Genomic DNA, 16,819 nt, shown 5'->3' with positions numbered 1-16,819 from the left:
ATTTTAATGTCTGTTTTTATATTGTTATTCATTATTTTTTAATTTTCTTTTTACAATTTACCATCTGAGGAAAAATAGTGAGACTCTAGATTGTTATCCATTATCACTGATGCTCTGCTCACACATTGAGCTGTGCATGTGATTATATTCAATTCTGAATATGAGACAAACGGTTAAGACGCAACAGTGACAATGATACTTGCTCTGTAACTGTTTTTATCTGCAGGTGGAGAATCATTTGACAGTACGGATTAACATCTTGTAAGGTGTTAATAACAACATGGATGGCATCAGCTGATGCACCGGTATGATCACGTCTGCGGTGAGCCCAGCCGGTCGCCTTTACAATCTGCATTTTACAGCATAATTGCTTCCAATTGTGGCAGAACACTTTGGCAGCACCTAACCTGTGACGGTGCATTTGTAGATCAGGAAAAAAGAGCCCCAGGTACATGTCTGGTTAATAAACCTTCCACCCCTTTAGCACAATTTCTGACACCACCTGACTAAGGGTCTGTTTCTGTACATGTTTTTCTTCTGGCGTTGATAATTATTCAACATTCCTAAGAAAATGATTGGCTAAGTGGATTTTTTTTTTGTAAATGTTTCCATATCTTGGTCAGTCAGTTACCAGGTCTGTACTCAAGTGAAAGTAAAACTTTTGGAATGATCCATATTTTATCCTGTACGACTTGCACCAGATATCTTAACTGCAAATTAGCAGAAGTTGCGATCAGGCTGTTAATGTCTGTGGTGACCTCAACCATGTGCCTCGAGTCCGGTGCCTTAATGACACTGGGTGGCTCTGCGTTTGTAGGAGCAAAGTCAAAGGGCCATAAAGTGGCGTATGATTGGAAAAGCTCTCTTCTTCCTGCTCTGTAGTCACTCAAGGAAAAGTTCCCTCTGCAGCGGCCGGGCTTCCACCAGAGACTCGTGTTGCCGGGTAAGATCTGACATAAAACTATCTCTTTAACTCACCGCGTTTCCAGGGAGTTGGCTCGGTGTTCATTTTGCTCACTTTAACCTTTCAGTTTGTAATTGTATGATGAGATTGGATATAATAGGAAGTGTCTTTAAAATGAGTGAAGTTGGTTGAGGTTTGTTTTCTAATGCTCTCAGGGTGTGTCATCAAAATGGCACTTTTCCATCAACTGTTGCTATAAATATCAAGTTGAGGCCAAACAACTAAAACCCACTGAAGTGTATGTTAATACATATAACTATAACTGGGTTGAATCCGAATTAGGATATTAATTCTGTCATTTTCTTTACAGACTTGATCCACCATGCTGCACTTGAGGAAGGTATGTAACTGCATCTCTGTGATACGTGTGTTTTATACTTCCATAATCTTAGGATTTATTGTGCTCAGATAGTGCACTCCGACTTTCCAGAGCCGGTTGTTTACTCATCTTTTGCTACAACACGTTTCCAAAACTAGGGGGATTTTGTTTGGGTGGACTCTGGCGATGGGGTGCCGATCGGGGCGGAGGTCAAGGTGACGGACACGGGACAGCTCCAACTGATCGATGATGGAGGAAAGGTAAAAGAGAGAAAACCCATCACAGTTTGTTTCTGTGGGATCCGGGGAAGGTAGTGTCTGTAATGTAAACTCTTTCCTAACATGCGCACACAGGAGCACAAGATCAACAAGAACACGGAGGGCAGCATCCGACCCATGCACCCCAGCTCCGTGAAGGGCGTGGACGACATGATAAGGCTCGGTGATCTGAACGAGGCGGGGCTCCTCAGGAACCTCCTGGTGCGACACAAAGAGGGCATCATCTACGTAGGTTTCACTCTAATCCACCTAGTTTTTATGGCGTCTATAACCTGCTGTGGAAAACGCTTATTCGCCTGTGCCTTCCCGTGCTGCGCATGTCCTTTTCGTTTTTTGGACTTTGCCCTGTAGTTTATCACAGTGCTGTTTGTCTCCATGGAGACGAAGGGGCCTCTGTCGAACCAGAATGTCCCAGTGTTGCTGTGTCGCTGCGTCAAAGCTCAGCAGTGTGCGTATCGAGTTATGAATCAGGTCATTTTGTTGTATAAAAATACTATGGCTGAAATGCTTGGTTCAAAAAATACAAACACTGGTATGTCCTTGTCTTGTAGTTGGCAGTGACATTATCAACCACAGCTTTTATACCAGTGTTTTATCACCCGTGTATGAAATGTTAAATCAAAAACATCATATTGACTAGTTTAGTCATGTGGGGTCATTTGGGGTCATTGGCGTGATGTTTTGACTGCACCATAATAACTTGTTTATGCTCATGAACACAACACACACACACACACACACATGCACGAGCGCTTGTCAAACGTGCCACTGTGTGATTTTTAATGACCCTCTCTGTTTTTTATAGACGTATACAGGCTCCATTCTGGTCGCAGTCAACCCCTACCAGCTGCTGCCCATCTACACGGCCGAGCATGTGCACATGTACACGGATCGACGGCTGGGTGAACTGCCGCCGCACGTCTTCGCCATTGCAGACAACTGCTTTTTCAACATGCACCGCAACAAAAAGAACCAGTGCTGTGTCATCAGGTCAGAGACCGTTCTGAGGCCGCCTCTGATGCCAGATCCTTTTATTGACATGGTGACTCAACTCAAAGAGAACAGGATGTCTAATTACATCATTTTATTTACAAGCAGGTGACAAGTATTAGGTAGATGATAAAGGTCAACAAAGTGACCAGGAGTTAAAGAAGTAGTTTGTCATTTTGGGAAATGCTCTTACTTGCTTCTGACAAGAATCTCAGACAAATTGGAAGTATTCATGATTCCATTTGTAAGAGGCTAAATGACACTTAAAACCAATTGACCAAAGGTAATCTTAATTTCGGGGCTCTTTAACAGCAGCATCCTGAAAGTGTGGGTTACACATAATCTCAATACCTCTGAAGGTTGGATAGATTTGGATCTGAATCAATTTGGTACAAATGAAGGCTCTTTTTGAAGGATGAAAACTGGCTTTGGTTTATTAGGTGCATGCTCAGTTGTGTTTGCATTTGTAAAATATAAAATAGTGTCATCTATATACAAAAAGGCAACAAATTATGAATAAATAGGCCTGGATTTGTAATGTAATTTCTGAATTCAATAGCACCTATATTTGATCCATGTTAAGCCCCTTTGTTAATGTTGCGAAGTTTAGGTTGCAAACCATCAGGCACAACACATCAAGTTGTATAAGTAATTTATGAACCAGCCAAGGGCAGTCTGGTCATAAATAACATCTCCAGATTGCCAGTGGTTTGAACCACAGCTTTTTGGTGATTATGGTTCGAAATATCTGTGCATTGCAGGGAAGAGTTTAAATAATGAATAAATCTTTTTTTTCTCCCCCTTAAGTGGAGAGTCAGGAGCAGGGAAAACTGAGAGCACCAAGGTGATGTTGCAGTTCCTGGCAGCAGTGAGCGGCCAGCACACCTGGATCGAGCAGCAGATCCTTGAAGCCAACCCCATCTTGGAGGGTATGAGCCGAACGCAAACATAAACTAACAAGGCGGTCCTCATAATCACCTGAATGAATTCTCCCGCACTGACGTATATTGTATACATATATATATTTTCCCTCTAAAGCTTTTGGTAACGCCAAAACCATCCGCAACGACAACTCCAGCCGGTTCGGGAAATACATTGACATCAACTTCACCGAGGGCGGGGCCATCGAGGGGGCCCGCTTTGAGCAGTACCTGCTGGAGAAGTCCAGAGTGTGTCGCCAGGTGGGGAAATCAGTCAACCGGACACACCCGGGAGCAGTAGCATGGTGCAGGCCGTTTTTGTTGAGGTAAAGAACGTGTGCTTTTCATGCGCAGGCACCAGGGGAAAGAAACTACCACATCTTCTACTGCATGCTGATGGGCATGCCGGCTGAGCAGAAGAAGATTCTTTCCCTCGGCAACGCTGCTGAGTACAACTATCTGACCATGGTAGCGAGCCCATTTGAAAATGAGGAATTTGAATGAAACTCACTCGCGGTTGATGGATCTTTGACGAGAGTGAGACACATTCGTGTTCGGCAATCAATCCGTGTGATCCTGTCACCAGGGCAAGTGCACCAGCTGTGAGGGACGCGATGACGTGACGGAGTACGCCCACTTCCGTTCAGCTCTGAAGATCCTCATGTTCACAGAGAACGACTCCTGGGAAATCTCCAAGCTGCTCGCTGCCATCCTTCACCTGGGCAACGTGAACTTCAGGGGTACTTGACACTTCGGAACAGGACATGCGTGTAGATACGTAATAATTTCGCGGTCACGCGTGTAAAATGACTGCGTCCTTTTTTTGAGGTACGGAACATTTTCTTGGATCATTTCAGGCACCATGGAAAATAACCTGGAGGGCTGTGACATCCTCACATCGTCCAATTTGGCGATGGCGAGCCAACTTTTAGAGGTACGGATATTTTCGTGGTCTGTTTTATGGAAGCGAATAAAAAAAGAGCAGAGGTGACCTTGTGTGTGTGTGCGATGTGTTTGCATGACCCTTCACCTCCAGGTGGATGCCAAAGAGCTGGAGAGGAATCTGACTCAGCGCTCCCTCATGACCACCAGGGAGAGTGTGACCAAGCCTCTGACCTCCGCCCAGGCCGTGGATGGCAGGGACGCCTTTGTCAAGGTAACAAAGTCACACTTTGACAAATTCAAATGTATCTAAAAACAAAGAAAATGCGAGTAACGGATCAGAGTACCTGAGAAAGATGAGGCCGTGGTGCTCATTGCACAATAGAACACACAACAGCATGGTGGATTAAAGTAGGAGAAAGATCTTAATTCCTTATGACCAACAATGAAAAAAAATATAGGCCTGAGGATGTTGCCAGAGAAACGATGTTCACACACGCCTGTGAGGCTTAGCTTTACACTGGTCTTTTTGACACGTCACAGGTGTGAATCCTTTTTTGTTTTTGATTAACAGAGCCAGGGCGTATTAGAAATATTGGCTGCTTCTTACAAAATGTGTTTTGCTTTAGAATCGCTTACTGCCCCTTTGAAAAAGCACCGGCTCCGACTATTAATTTGAGCTCAAAGTACAACAAGACGTTGGTCATCTCTTGATGGCATATTTAAATGAACCAAAGCGTTGGTCAGGTTGACATTTTGACCCGTTTGGCATCGTCAATGAACGGATCAGTAAAAATTTTTGACTACCGTCGCCACAATACAAATTTAAAAGATAAAAGAGCGTATTGTGTTCAGAGGCAACCCGGCAAGTGTCAAATTTCAAGACATTTGGTTATTGTTGTTTTGTTGACATCCCTCTTTTTTTGTATATATATATCCAGGCTATCTATGGAAAACTCTTCATTTGGGTGGTGGACAAAATCAACGCTGCCATTTACAAGCCGCCTGAGGATCCCAATAAGGTCCCACTGTCGATAGGCCTGCTAGACATCTTTGGATTTGAGAACTTCAGCAAAAACAGGTTGGCCATCACAAAACGTATTAGACCTTTTGTTGCTGCTGGTTTTATACACAGGACCAACGTCCCCTCCATCTCTCTCTCTTCCTTGTGCCGTTGGATCGCTCGAACCGTTGCAGCTTTGAGCAGCTGTGCATCAACTTCGCCAACGAGCAGCTGCAGCAGTTTTTCGTCCAGCACGTTTTCAAGCTGGAGCAGGAGGAGTACGCGCGTGAAAACATCGTTTGGAAGCACATCGACTACGAGGACAACCAACAGACCTTGGACGTACTGGCCAACAAGCCCATGAACATGCTGGCTCTCGTCGACGAGGAGAGCAACTTCCCCAAGGTCTTTGTCCTCTTTGTGCCCTTTGACGTCCTGTCGAGACGGACCAGTCAGGTGTTCAACTCTTCTTTCTGTTCAGGGCACAGATGCCACATTGCTCCAAAAAATGAATCAGTTCCACGGGAAAGGGGAAATCTACATCCCCCCCAAGAACGACCATGAGGCGCAGTTTGGAATCAAGCATTTTGCAGGGGTGGTTTACTACGATTCCAAAGGTAATTTGGAAGCTTTTGAGGGCGACACACCATTTCTTCACATCCCGTGCGTTGTTCCAATTGTTTCTGTCTTGTTCTGAGGTTTTCTGGAGAAAAACCGTGACGCCCTCAGCTCCGACCTGATTCACCTGGTGGAAACCTCGACCAACAACCTCCTCAAGCAAGTGTTTCAAAAAGAGCTGTCCTCCGGCACGATCCGGAGCAGTGCCAACCCAAAGATGACCATCACCACACCCAAGAACAGCCTCCGCGTCAGTGTGGCCTCTAGCTTCAGCATCAGATGCGGTTGAAATCAGTGGTAAAGTAAATACATGACCAAATAATCACTGACATTCACTGATTTGTTTGTGTCCGACAGCAAACAGTTGAAAGCAAGAAGCGCGTGCCAACTCTCGCCGGCCAGTTCCGTCAGTCCCTGGATTCCCTGATGAAAACACTGACTGTGTGTCAGCCCTATTTCATACGCTGCATTAAACCCAATGAGTCCAAGAAGCCCATGGTGAGCACAAGAGATGTATTCACTCTAACCAAAATAAAGCGATGAACAATGTTGGCGCGGGCGCGAAAGTGACTCAGATTCCCCACTTCTGTGCCTCAGCTGGTCGACAGAGAGCTGTGCATTCGCCAGCTCCGCTACTCTGGTATGATGGAGACCATCAGGATCCGGAAAGCCGGGTATCCTGTACGCTACACCTTCGACGAGTTTCTTGAACGCTATCGTGTCCTGCTGAAGACATCCGTCTGCGATCCCAAAACAGTGAGTTGGAGGTTTTAATTTGTCAATTCACCCCCCCCCCCCCCCCCCCCCCCACACACACACACGCACACCTTTTTTTTTATCTTCTCTTGCTGCGTTTGCACGATGATCTCTTTCATTCTAACAGGAAAGGAAAGAGAAATGCTGTGAAACCATTTGTGAAACCGTGCTGACTATGGAGGGCGACTGGAAGGCTGGGAAGACAAAGATATTCCTAAAGGTTCTGCCTTTTTCCAACCTGTTGTTAGTGATATTACTGTATGGAATCATTGAACATTTTATATAATACATGCAGTATGTTTTGATAGGTATGCACATTATTTTGTCCGACAACATAATAAAATGACACTTGCTTCTGTTTTCTCGCAGGACTTCCATGACACAATGCTCGAAGTGGAGCGAATGAAAGAACTGAATGAGAAAGCGCTTTTGATCCAGAAAGTCCTGAGGGGCTACAAATACAGGTGTGTGGGGATAAAAAGAAATCTGAAGTGTGCCGTTTGTCGGTGTGATCCGCACACGTCTGCATGTTTTATGTCTTTTTAAAGGAGTGCGTTCCTGAAGAAAAGGGCAGGCGCTCTCGTCATACAGAAACACTGGAGAGGACACAAAGGAAGAAAATTGTACAAAGTGGTGAGCTCACTGTTTAATATATCAGTATTTAAGTGGTAAATACAGGCCTGGCCTGCAAAAAGAACCACCCCTTCGACAATGTTCTGTATCTAGGTCCAGCTCGGCTTTGCGAGGCTGCAGGCACGGGTTCGCGCTCGCCAACTCCACCTGCAGTACAAGCGGAAGCGGGAGGCAGCCGTCGTGCTGCAGGCCCAGGCCCGAGTATACCTGGCCAGGAAGGAGATGAGGCGCAAGAGGAAGGCTGTGATCCTCCTGCAGGCCCACACCAGAGGTGTGCTGGCAAGAAAGGCTCTCAAAAAGTTGAAAAGAGACGTGAGTTCAATTTGAACAATTATGAAAGCTCTTTGCCTTGTTCACAGTTGTGAGAGAAGGTCCCTCCTGCCTTGTGTACTCCCATCATGTCCCAGTTGTCCATTACTTTTAGTGTCCAATTCGCCTGCTAACTGTTTCACCTATCAAACCATTAAATGTTAAATTATTATTTTAGGTATTCCCACTGTTACTGCTAATTATTTCAACTGTTTGTCCATTACTTTTTTAACCTTTAATCTTTTATTACTATAAAGATCAGTTATATCTGTTAAGCATACTCCCCCAACTCTTTATTGAAAAATATCAGCTTCTTATTTCACCTGTTAAGCCATAAATGTAAGCCATTATTTGCACAATTGTTGTGCAATATTTTTTGCAGCCAACTATTTCAAAATTGTCACCCTCTCTTAGCCAACTATTTAAAACCTTTAAATTGTTGCTTTTTGCTGTTTACCTTTCGCTGACAATTTGGACTTCAATGATGACTTCTCTGTTAACTTGCCAGATGGTTTTCTTGCACTCTCAGTGCTTACATAGTGTTCAGGTTTTACAATTGAAGATAAAGCTGGAGACTTATCATAAATGTGAAATGTCAGTATCGCACCAACTCGAAATTCTATTTAGACGTTGTTCTTCTTTTTCAATGCGCAAACAGGTGCAAATGTTTTTGCGCTCGCTTCTTATGGTCTTCAATCAATTTTTTTTGATAATAAATATTTTCCGCTGACAGAACATATTGCAGACAGGGGCTGGTTGATTTTTTTTGCGTTTCGTACAGATGTACCTCTCTGCCAAAGAGAAAGAAGAAGAGCAGCGGATCATCTTGGAGCGACAGAAACACTTGGAGGACGTGCTGAGGCGGAAGAAAGAGATGGAGGACAAGGCTCTGTCGGACGCCATCACAGACCAGGAGATGGTGGACAGCATCTTTGGCTTCCTTCCCCCTATTATTGGAGGGCAAGAGGGGCAGGCACCTGTGGGATTTGAGGTTAGGGCACCAAAGGTTTTGCACATTGTATATTCTCCGTTGACAGTCAATCACTGGATATATGTCTGTACCTATTTTCAGAACTTGGAGGGGAAAAGGATCGTTACCGAGGAGATAGACATTGACGACCTCCCCATGGAGGAGGATCTTCCCACAGAGGACTACGACGACCTGAACGAGTATTCCTTCTCCAAATTTGCCTCCATGTACTTCCAGGGTGCCGCCAACCACGCCCACATCCGCCAGAGGCTCCGTCAGCCCCTGCTCTACCACGAGGACGAGGGAGACGTTCTGGTGCTTTTCTGAGACCACTTCAGTTCATCATTTCGTGGGATTTGGTCTTATTTCATTCGAAAAACAGTGGCGTTTCTGTTTTGTTTGTCTTCGCCAGGCATCGCTGACAGTGTGGTGGATCATTCTGAGGTTCATGGGAGACCTCCCCGAGCCCAAGAAGCAGGTCCAGGTGCAGGGAACCTCCACGCAGGAACGCCTTCTGCCCAAGGACCTGATCACCAGGAAGAACAGACGTTTCAGCCACATGGTGGGCCTGGACCAGGTAAATATCCCCACAAAGCCAAGGACATAAAACTCTATGAATAGTTCCTTTATTTTGTATTTCAAAATGTATTATATGTCCGTTTCAGCGGGTGCTGAGGAAAAAAAATGAAACAAAGCCCCCCAACGTCCCGGAGGAGCCAGCACAAAACAGAAAGACCTCAATTTTCACAGACCTCCTGACGAGAAACAGGAAAGCTTCTGCCGTGCCCAGTGAGGCAGCTCCAAACCCAAAGGTATACACTGTACCAGAAGGAAGGGCAGCAAGGAAGGGGTCCACGTTCACCGACCTACTCTCCAGGAACAGAAAAGCATCCACCGTTCAGCAGAACGGAATCCCCAAATCCACTGCTAAATTCAGGAAACCCTCGATCATCATGGAGGAGGTGAGGACGTCTGCAAAGAAATGTCAACTCAGTGTTGCAGACTCCTCTTTTTAACTTACTGATAACAATTATATATATATTTCTTTTTCTCTTACAGTCAGATGATGTGACTGAAGTATCCAAACCTCCGACACTGCAGACTGTGGAGGAGGACAGTGATGCCGTGGTTGGAGAAGGACCCACCCTGGAACGGCCGATGACCTCCCTGGAAAAGCTTCACATCATTGTGGGATATGCCCTTGTCCGACGTGACCTCAGGTTAATAAAAAGCTCTTCTTAAACGTCTTAAGTGTCATTTTAAAATGTCTCTTATGATGCAGTATTGGTCTCCACGTCTGTCCAGGGATGAGATTTACTGTCAGATCTGCAAGCAGCTTCAGGACAACAACAATCGCAACAGCTACTTCCGTGGTTGGATCCTTTTGTCCCTCTGCCTGGGCATTTTCCCTCCAAGTGAGCGCTTTATAAGGGTAAGTGCGGAAGTTGTATTTGCCACTTCAGCCTCATTAACGTTGTGCGGTTTGCTTTGATGTTTCGTTTAATTCCTCCTCTCTCCCCCCCCCCCCCGCTTGTCTTGGCAGTACTTGCAAAGTTTCATCCGTTCCGCTCCCGGAGGCTACGCTTCCTACTGTGCTGAAAGGCTGCGTCGGACAGTAATGAATGGAGCGCGAGGGGAGCCCCCGGCCTGGCTGGAGCTGCAGGTACTCAGGCTCTCACAAATATTTAAGGGATCACTTCTCCCAGACAAAAGAAAAAGTCTTATTTCCCCTCGCTTGGTATCTAGTGCTATCATGCCAGAGGAATATTCGGGTGACGCGGTCGTGTCTCTGTATTATGTCAGGCAACCAAGACAAAGAAGCCCATGGTTGTGTCCGTGTTACTGATGGATGGACGGTCGATCAACCTGCCCGTTGACTCAGCGACTACCTCCAGAGAGATCTGCCAAGTCCTGTCCAACAAAGTCAGACTCAAGGACACCTTCGGCTTTTCTCTCTACGTGGCTCTGTACGAAAAGGTACGCAGCCGCAGCGTCTTAGTTTGTGTAGTGCGACGAGCTGATGGTGAGTGTGAATTTCTCTTTGTACTCTCCTTCAGAACAGTGGGATCCACATTCTTTTCACTTTGAAATGGGGAAACTCAGTGTGCAATCTGGGGGCGCCCTGGCATGCTTCCAAAGGAGAATAGGCCTCTTTCAGCCGCACATGTCCAAGCAGCTACAAAAGACCCCACATTTAAACATCCTGAATGGTGTCAATATATTTTAACATGGTTTCTGAATCCATTTCTAGAACAGCTTTTGTTATTCTTGGCTTGCTGTTTCCACAGTTTCAACTCTCTATGATGAACTAAACGAACCGCATGTTTATCCCGCACACAAGAGACTGGTATCAGTCTCCTCGTCTAACTCTAGGCCAGAGAACAAATGCGCACATTTTCCCTCATTTATGTATTTATCTATTTTTGTCATTTGCCTATTTGACAGCTGTAGTGGAGACATGGGACAGGGGATGTGGGGAGGGGGGAGAGGGGTGAGACTGACAATCATGTATTGATGTTTAAAGAGTGAGGCTTTTCAAATATGTAAACCACAGATGTATAACCAGCAGGATACAGAGTACATCAGCTGCTGCCTGTTTACTGTCAGTTGAAGTTTTTTTTTCCAGTGCTCATCACCTCACAACATACAAAATAAACTTCGCAACCTAGGCACAAATTTAAGACCAAATTAGATGTAAACGTTTTTGCCTACACCGTTGACACCTTTTTGAGGACTTTAAATAGAGAAAGAATGGATCCTGAGATTGTAGATCGTGAAAAAAATGGATCTACTGTAGATGGTATTTTCGAAGATACGGTCAGATCCGTCTCACAGCAATCGTTGGCCTGTCCCGAAAGGTGTGGGCTCTGGGCGGCGGCCGGGAGCACGTGATGGACGCGATCTCCCAGTGTGAGCAGGAGGTGAAGAGGAGAGGAGGGCAGGAGCAGCACGCTCCCTGGCGACTCTTCTTCCGCAAGGAGGTGTTCACCCCCTGGCACGACTGTAGAGAGGACAAGACCAGCACAGAACTCATCTACAAGCAGGTCGTCCATGGCCTCAAGTTCGGAGAGTACCAGAGTGAGAAGGTGGGCTTACACCGAGGGCTTGTCTCACAACGTTCCTGCCATAGACTTAAATAAATCCGACATCATTCCCCCCCCCCCCCCTCCCACATCTCACTTCACACAGGAGGATGATTTTGTTCAGCTCGCTGCAAAACACTTGTACATCCAGCACGGCTCAGAGGGCAGTCCGGAGGATGTGAGACAAGCGGTTCAGGACTGCATCAACCCCTCTTTGCTGGAGGCCAAGTCGGAGGCCAAGTGGGTGCAAATGGTCAGCACTGCTCATGCTCAGGTTGGTCACGCCACGTGTCAGAAGGTGCAGCATGAAGATAGATGAACTGATCACAATATGTGATCGGGAGAAGAAAAACACCAACAAGGCTTTGTGCAGATTCTGTCTATCCCTTTTAAACCCCACAAGGCTCCATATCTGAGTTCAAGAGCAAAGACGGACTCGGTGAAGGCAGAGATGGTCGACTACGCTCAGAAGAAGTGGCCCATGTTCTTCTCCAGGTTCTTTGAAGTTGTCAAAGTGTCAGGTAGGCGTGGGCTTTTTCTTTTGTCATGTGCGTGAACGGTTTATGGTTCGACAAATTGTTGAATGGAGTGGTTATATTGACAGTAGATGAGTAGAACAGTGGAAGGAGGGAGGACATGAATCTTATGTAGAAATAAGTCAGTAAATAGAGCTGCGTTGATTTAATGCCTATTCAGGATGTCTCAGAGAAAAAGTCCCGCAAGGATTTATCTTTTTGTATTTTCATTTTTATGCAAGCATAACGCATGTATAACACATACATTTCTAGGCTTTCCTCAGGAATATGGACAAACAATTTCATTGATCTTTTTTTACTGGACCTCTGTGAGCAATTGGATGTTGCTGCTTTTTGAATTAATGTCAAACTGGAAAATACAAATCTATTCGCTTGTGAATAACTGATTTGACAAGCAATAATCCACTCTGTCTATTAAGGGTCACACACTGGGTCTCTTCCTAAACAGATCAAGCCCACCGTGAAATATCTTTTTTTACTGTGTGTAATTTTCTCACAGACAACCTGAATAACCTATCACTCTTTATGCTTTATTTTGAAATGATTGGAAACAAAGATTTTCATTCCAGAGCATCTCTTTGTTCTGTGTCAGCTTGTAATGGACATTTTTCACAATGTCTTATCATTTTATAGACAGTTAGATCAGTATAGATAACTGATCAAATTATGAAAATAACATCATTTGATTTAGCCCTATAGTTAGAGTTCCCCACTGGTGTGCCTCGACTACTGCACACATCAATGATAAACTCTGGACAGGAATATATCTCATAATTCCTGGTAGACTGTATCTCCATTGATTCACGATTTATTTGGCTTATTTTGTTTCCATGGATCTGTCCAGGACCTCCACTGCCAAAGAGCAAGTTCATAGTAGCTATAAACTGGACCGGTATCACATTCTTGGATGAAAGAGAGAAGAGGCTGCTGGAGCTCTCCTTCCCCGAGCTGACAGGAGTCAATACTACAAGGTAGAGGCACAGAATCTGAGAAGAAAGCCTTTTTTTAAGCAAAAGCAAATTACATAATTTGTTGATTTTTGCAATGAAAAGAGTTAAATACAAATAACATTGAAAGAAGAGGAAAGAACAGAACTGAAAGCTTTTCACAGTGGAAATTAAGTTTTCTCTTTTCTCCAGATTCCGCTCTGGCAACCGTCATAGACAGAATTGATCCAACTCACAATTTATCAAACTTGAAATGTCATCAGATGACAGTTCTCAATGACAATTCTTGACTGTTGCCCTGCCTTACAGTCCGTTAACATTTGATGAAAGGTTTTTGCTGCAGAGTTTGTGTTTCGTTCTTTTCACCTCGACAGTCAAAGAAATATGTCATTTGCTCAGTGGTGCCCAGACCTTAGTGCACTGTTATGATACCGGACATGCTTTCATCCTGTGTTTTCTGACTCTGCTGTGATGGCCACACAGGGAGGGTAAAGCCTCTGGTCAGGTGGTGTGTCTGCTGACGCTGAAAGGAGACTTCACTCTGAGCGGCTCTGCAGCTGGGGACATGGCCGAGCTGGTCACCATGTTCCTCGGTGGACTGGCGGAGCGATCGCGGTACGCCGTGGCTCTGAGGGAAGTTGACAGACAAGGTCAGAAGAGAACTGGGCACGCACAGTATTGTCTTCTGTCGCATTGGTCCCACCTTATTGATTTGCTAACTGGCTGATTTTCGTTATATTCCTCTATAGATGACCCCACGTTCCTCAGCTTCAAGAAAGGAGAGCTCATCGTAATTATCAAAGATGACGAGTTTTCTCAGCAACGTGGCTGGATTAAGGGCCAGATTGAGAGCACAAAACAAACAGGAGCTGTCCCCACCGACGCCGTCTTAATCCTGCCAACGCTCAACAAACCCACCAATGAGCTCATGGTACGGACGCGTCAATGACATATCTTTGTCAGATAATTATCGTGCCCCGACCCTAACCTTAACCCTAACCCTTATGAAATACGGTGGCTACGTTTTCTTTATTTCAGAGCCTTCTAAGCCTGTCTCCCAACCAGCGAAAGAACATCATACAGGCGAACAAGAAGGAAACAGGCACATTGGAGAGGTTGGCTCCCGCCACACTGAAGGAATTTTCCCTCGAGCACTTCAGGTATCTGGAAAATACTCACAACCTCTCCCGCACGATGGCAAGAGAAAGTGCTCACTTTACAATACTGACTGCAGGGATCTGTGTGATGTTCTCCTGTACCCGCAGGCAGCCCACTAAGGATGTGAACCGCCAGGTGATGTCCAGGAACGCGGCTCCTGAGAGGCTGTGGGCAAACTCCAGAGAGCCAATCAGACAGGCCCTCCTCAAGAAACTGGAGGGCAACTCAGAGCTGAGCCACAAAGCAAGTCTGGCTTTCACTGATATCCTCCACAGCACATAGCAGAATTTTACCAAACAGTACCATTTCCTACCATGTTTTATGCCAGTGCACCCTTTTGCGGTGCACTGAGTTAAAAAAAAACATGCATTTGACTGGGTTTAGTTTTTCACCTGCTGGAGCAAATGTTTTTTAGTAAACAATGGTGTGCCTGAGTATTGAGTGAGTATTCTTATGGAAGCGCAGTAACGATGTTACCTATCACTTGTTCCTGCAATTGGTATCTGGCTGTTGGTATCTGGCCCTGACTCACTGTCCCTGAATCATAACCTAACCCTAAGCAAAGAAAGAGCAGATCCTCGGCTGCTTCTTCAAGCCTCAAATTACAATCTACATCCTATCTGCTCACACCGCAGTGCGTGTCCAGCTGTCCCGTCCAAACAAACAAAAAAAAACCTGTTTCTAGAAAGCGAGCGTTGAGTGAAAGAGTGCAGGGGTCGTCTGCAGGGTGTCACGGTGGACCAAGGACCAACAGAGGAGGATTAACCATGTGAATCCCAGTTCAACCTCATGTCACAGATCTAGGCCGAACCCAATTGCAGACACGGCAGGCAAGGGGAGATGACACAAATCAGTCTTTATTGTTAGTTGGCAGGGTGAGGAGACGGCGACTGGCTGGAGTTTGGGGCTACGATAGGGAACGGTGCGGGTGGTAGCTTGGCTGACGGTGTCCAGAGGGAGTGATGAATCTGCTGGTGAATCTGGTCTGGCTGGCTGGTAATCCTGAATACAAGGAGGGCAGATGTTAGGTGCGGCCAGGCAGGCGAACAACAATCACCCTCACAGGCTGGCAAAAGACTGGTGTAGGAGCTGGACTTGGCACAAGACAAACCGCAATGGCACGACGATCTGGAGGAGACTGGACGTTGGAGCAGGCTTCTTATAGTGCAGGGGTGACGACCAGTTGTGCAGAGAGAGAGAGAGACAGAGGGCAGGGGGATACAGGGAAACGAATAGACAGACTAAACACACACACACACACACACAGAGGCAGAGGCAGGCGTCGCGGAGAAGGGGCCGCGACGCCTCACCCTTTGCCTGCACCCATTTTTTTCAAAGTTCATGAGACCCTGTTTCGTATTCCTCCTTGACCGCGGCGCACCGATCCTGAAATATATGGGAGACTACCCCGCCAAGCAGATGCACAGTCCCCTGGAGCTCACCGACCAGATCTTCGGGCCTGCCACTCAAAACGAGGCGCTCAGGGACGAGATCTACTGCCAGATCATGAAGCAGATGAGCAGCAATAACAACCGGTACGTGTTTCAGGTTTCCCCCGGTGCACAGCTGTGGGCTAGGGAAATGAGAGAGTTCAGATATAAAATATCCTTTGTATATACTTTTCTGTTACATGTCATTTTCTTCACGTCGCCTTGGCCGTCACCCAGGTTCAGCATGGAGCAGGGCTGGCAGCTGCTGTGGCTCTGCTGCGGCCTGTTTCCTCCCAGCCAGTCCCTTCTGAAGCACACTCAACGCTTTCTGGAGTCACGCCGCAGAGAACCGCTGGCCTCCGACTGCCTGCAGCGGATGCGGAGCTCCCTGAGGTGAGACCATCGCACTGTGTTGTGCACCGCCGACGGCACAGGCGGGGAACACGGCTCCGTGTCGCCCCTGCGCTCTTCGACAAAGTGCGCGTGACATGGAAAGTGTGTGACGAAAGCTCCTCCCACAATTTCATAAAGGGAGCACGCAAACAGCAGCAGGATAATTTAGAGGGCAGTTGCAGCCACCAGGAAACGACACAGCTGGTGTGGTGAGGAAAAGGAAATGTCAAAGCTGTGTTGCCTTATGTATTTCTCCAGCAATAATAAGCTAAACCAAACTGATGTGGACACGTAGTTCTATAGATTCTTTGAGAACAAGTTGTGCAGTTCAAGACAGAGATGACGCAGAGCAAAAGCTCACACCGTCAGCGGAACTCTTAAATGTGTTGTGACACCTTCGGCGTGAGCCGACCTCACTGTACATTTGCATGGCTTCATCTATAAAAATGATTTAAATTCAGTACAGAGACAGCAGGCTCCGACAGGCTTGCTGTTGTCATCTAAATGAATTCATCTGTGACTAAGTGTCACGGTGATACAGTGAAGAAAAAGGCACGTGACTCGGCACTTCTGTCATTGTGTAGGATGGAGCCCAGGAAGCTCCCGCCGCACCAGGTGGAGGTGGACGCC

At 46.2% G+C, this 16,819-nt stretch overlaps 1 protein-coding gene and 1 long non-coding RNA gene across 2 annotated transcripts in view; one reads left to right on the top strand and one right to left on the bottom strand.

The window, feature by feature from the left end:
- The first annotated feature begins 698 nt into the window (after positions 1–698).
- Positions 699–16,819, top strand: part of LOC118317905 (unconventional myosin-VIIa) — a 19,572-nt gene continuing 3,451 nt past the window's right edge. The window contains exons 1-40 of the mRNA XM_047336622.1: positions 699–943; positions 1,275–1,304; positions 1,442–1,543; positions 1,637–1,789; positions 2,367–2,551; positions 3,359–3,480; positions 3,590–3,732; positions 3,826–3,939; positions 4,058–4,211; positions 4,329–4,405; positions 4,508–4,627; positions 5,295–5,434; positions 5,551–5,761; positions 5,838–5,973; positions 6,055–6,224; positions 6,332–6,472; positions 6,572–6,730; positions 6,858–6,950; positions 7,100–7,194; positions 7,279–7,363; positions 7,457–7,675; positions 8,454–8,663; positions 8,745–8,957; positions 9,055–9,219; positions 9,308–9,604; positions 9,702–9,862; positions 9,948–10,074; positions 10,186–10,305; positions 10,446–10,619; positions 11,501–11,728; positions 11,832–11,999; positions 12,129–12,246; positions 13,106–13,232; positions 13,692–13,858; positions 13,958–14,139; positions 14,247–14,368; positions 14,474–14,628; positions 15,748–15,901; positions 16,034–16,189; positions 16,774–16,819. The exon at positions 16,774–16,819 is cut by the window's right edge and continues 60 nt beyond it. Of these exons, the coding sequence (XP_047192578.1) occupies positions 1,287–1,304; positions 1,442–1,543; positions 1,637–1,789; positions 2,367–2,551; positions 3,359–3,480; positions 3,590–3,732; positions 3,826–3,939; positions 4,058–4,211; positions 4,329–4,405; positions 4,508–4,627; positions 5,295–5,434; positions 5,551–5,761; positions 5,838–5,973; positions 6,055–6,224; positions 6,332–6,472; positions 6,572–6,730; positions 6,858–6,950; positions 7,100–7,194; positions 7,279–7,363; positions 7,457–7,675; positions 8,454–8,663; positions 8,745–8,957; positions 9,055–9,219; positions 9,308–9,604; positions 9,702–9,862; positions 9,948–10,074; positions 10,186–10,305; positions 10,446–10,619; positions 11,501–11,728; positions 11,832–11,999; positions 12,129–12,246; positions 13,106–13,232; positions 13,692–13,858; positions 13,958–14,139; positions 14,247–14,368; positions 14,474–14,628; positions 15,748–15,901; positions 16,034–16,189; positions 16,774–16,819 (5,727 nt within the window). The 5' untranslated portion in view covers positions 699–943; positions 1,275–1,286. The remainder of the gene's footprint in view (positions 944–1,274; positions 1,305–1,441; positions 1,544–1,636; positions 1,790–2,366; positions 2,552–3,358; positions 3,481–3,589; positions 3,733–3,825; positions 3,940–4,057; positions 4,212–4,328; positions 4,406–4,507; positions 4,628–5,294; positions 5,435–5,550; positions 5,762–5,837; positions 5,974–6,054; positions 6,225–6,331; positions 6,473–6,571; positions 6,731–6,857; positions 6,951–7,099; positions 7,195–7,278; positions 7,364–7,456; positions 7,676–8,453; positions 8,664–8,744; positions 8,958–9,054; positions 9,220–9,307; positions 9,605–9,701; positions 9,863–9,947; positions 10,075–10,185; positions 10,306–10,445; positions 10,620–11,500; positions 11,729–11,831; positions 12,000–12,128; positions 12,247–13,105; positions 13,233–13,691; positions 13,859–13,957; positions 14,140–14,246; positions 14,369–14,473; positions 14,629–15,747; positions 15,902–16,033; positions 16,190–16,773) is intronic.
- Positions 13,247–15,754, bottom strand: LOC118317907. The gene is made up of 3 exons (XR_004795556.2): positions 15,478–15,754; positions 13,912–15,368; positions 13,247–13,836 (listed from the first exon to the last, which is right to left on the bottom strand). It is a non-coding gene; the product is annotated as an uncharacterized LOC118317907 (long non-coding RNA).

The sequence above is a fragment of the Scophthalmus maximus genome, chromosome 13 (genome assembly GCF_022379125.1).
Source record: "Scophthalmus maximus strain ysfricsl-2021 chromosome 13, ASM2237912v1, whole genome shotgun sequence".
In the NCBI taxonomy this organism is placed as follows: domain Eukaryota; kingdom Metazoa; phylum Chordata; class Actinopteri; order Pleuronectiformes; family Scophthalmidae; genus Scophthalmus; species Scophthalmus maximus.
The sequence above is the reverse complement of the archived record's forward strand: the minus strand, read 5'-3'. Positions and strand labels throughout refer to the sequence as shown.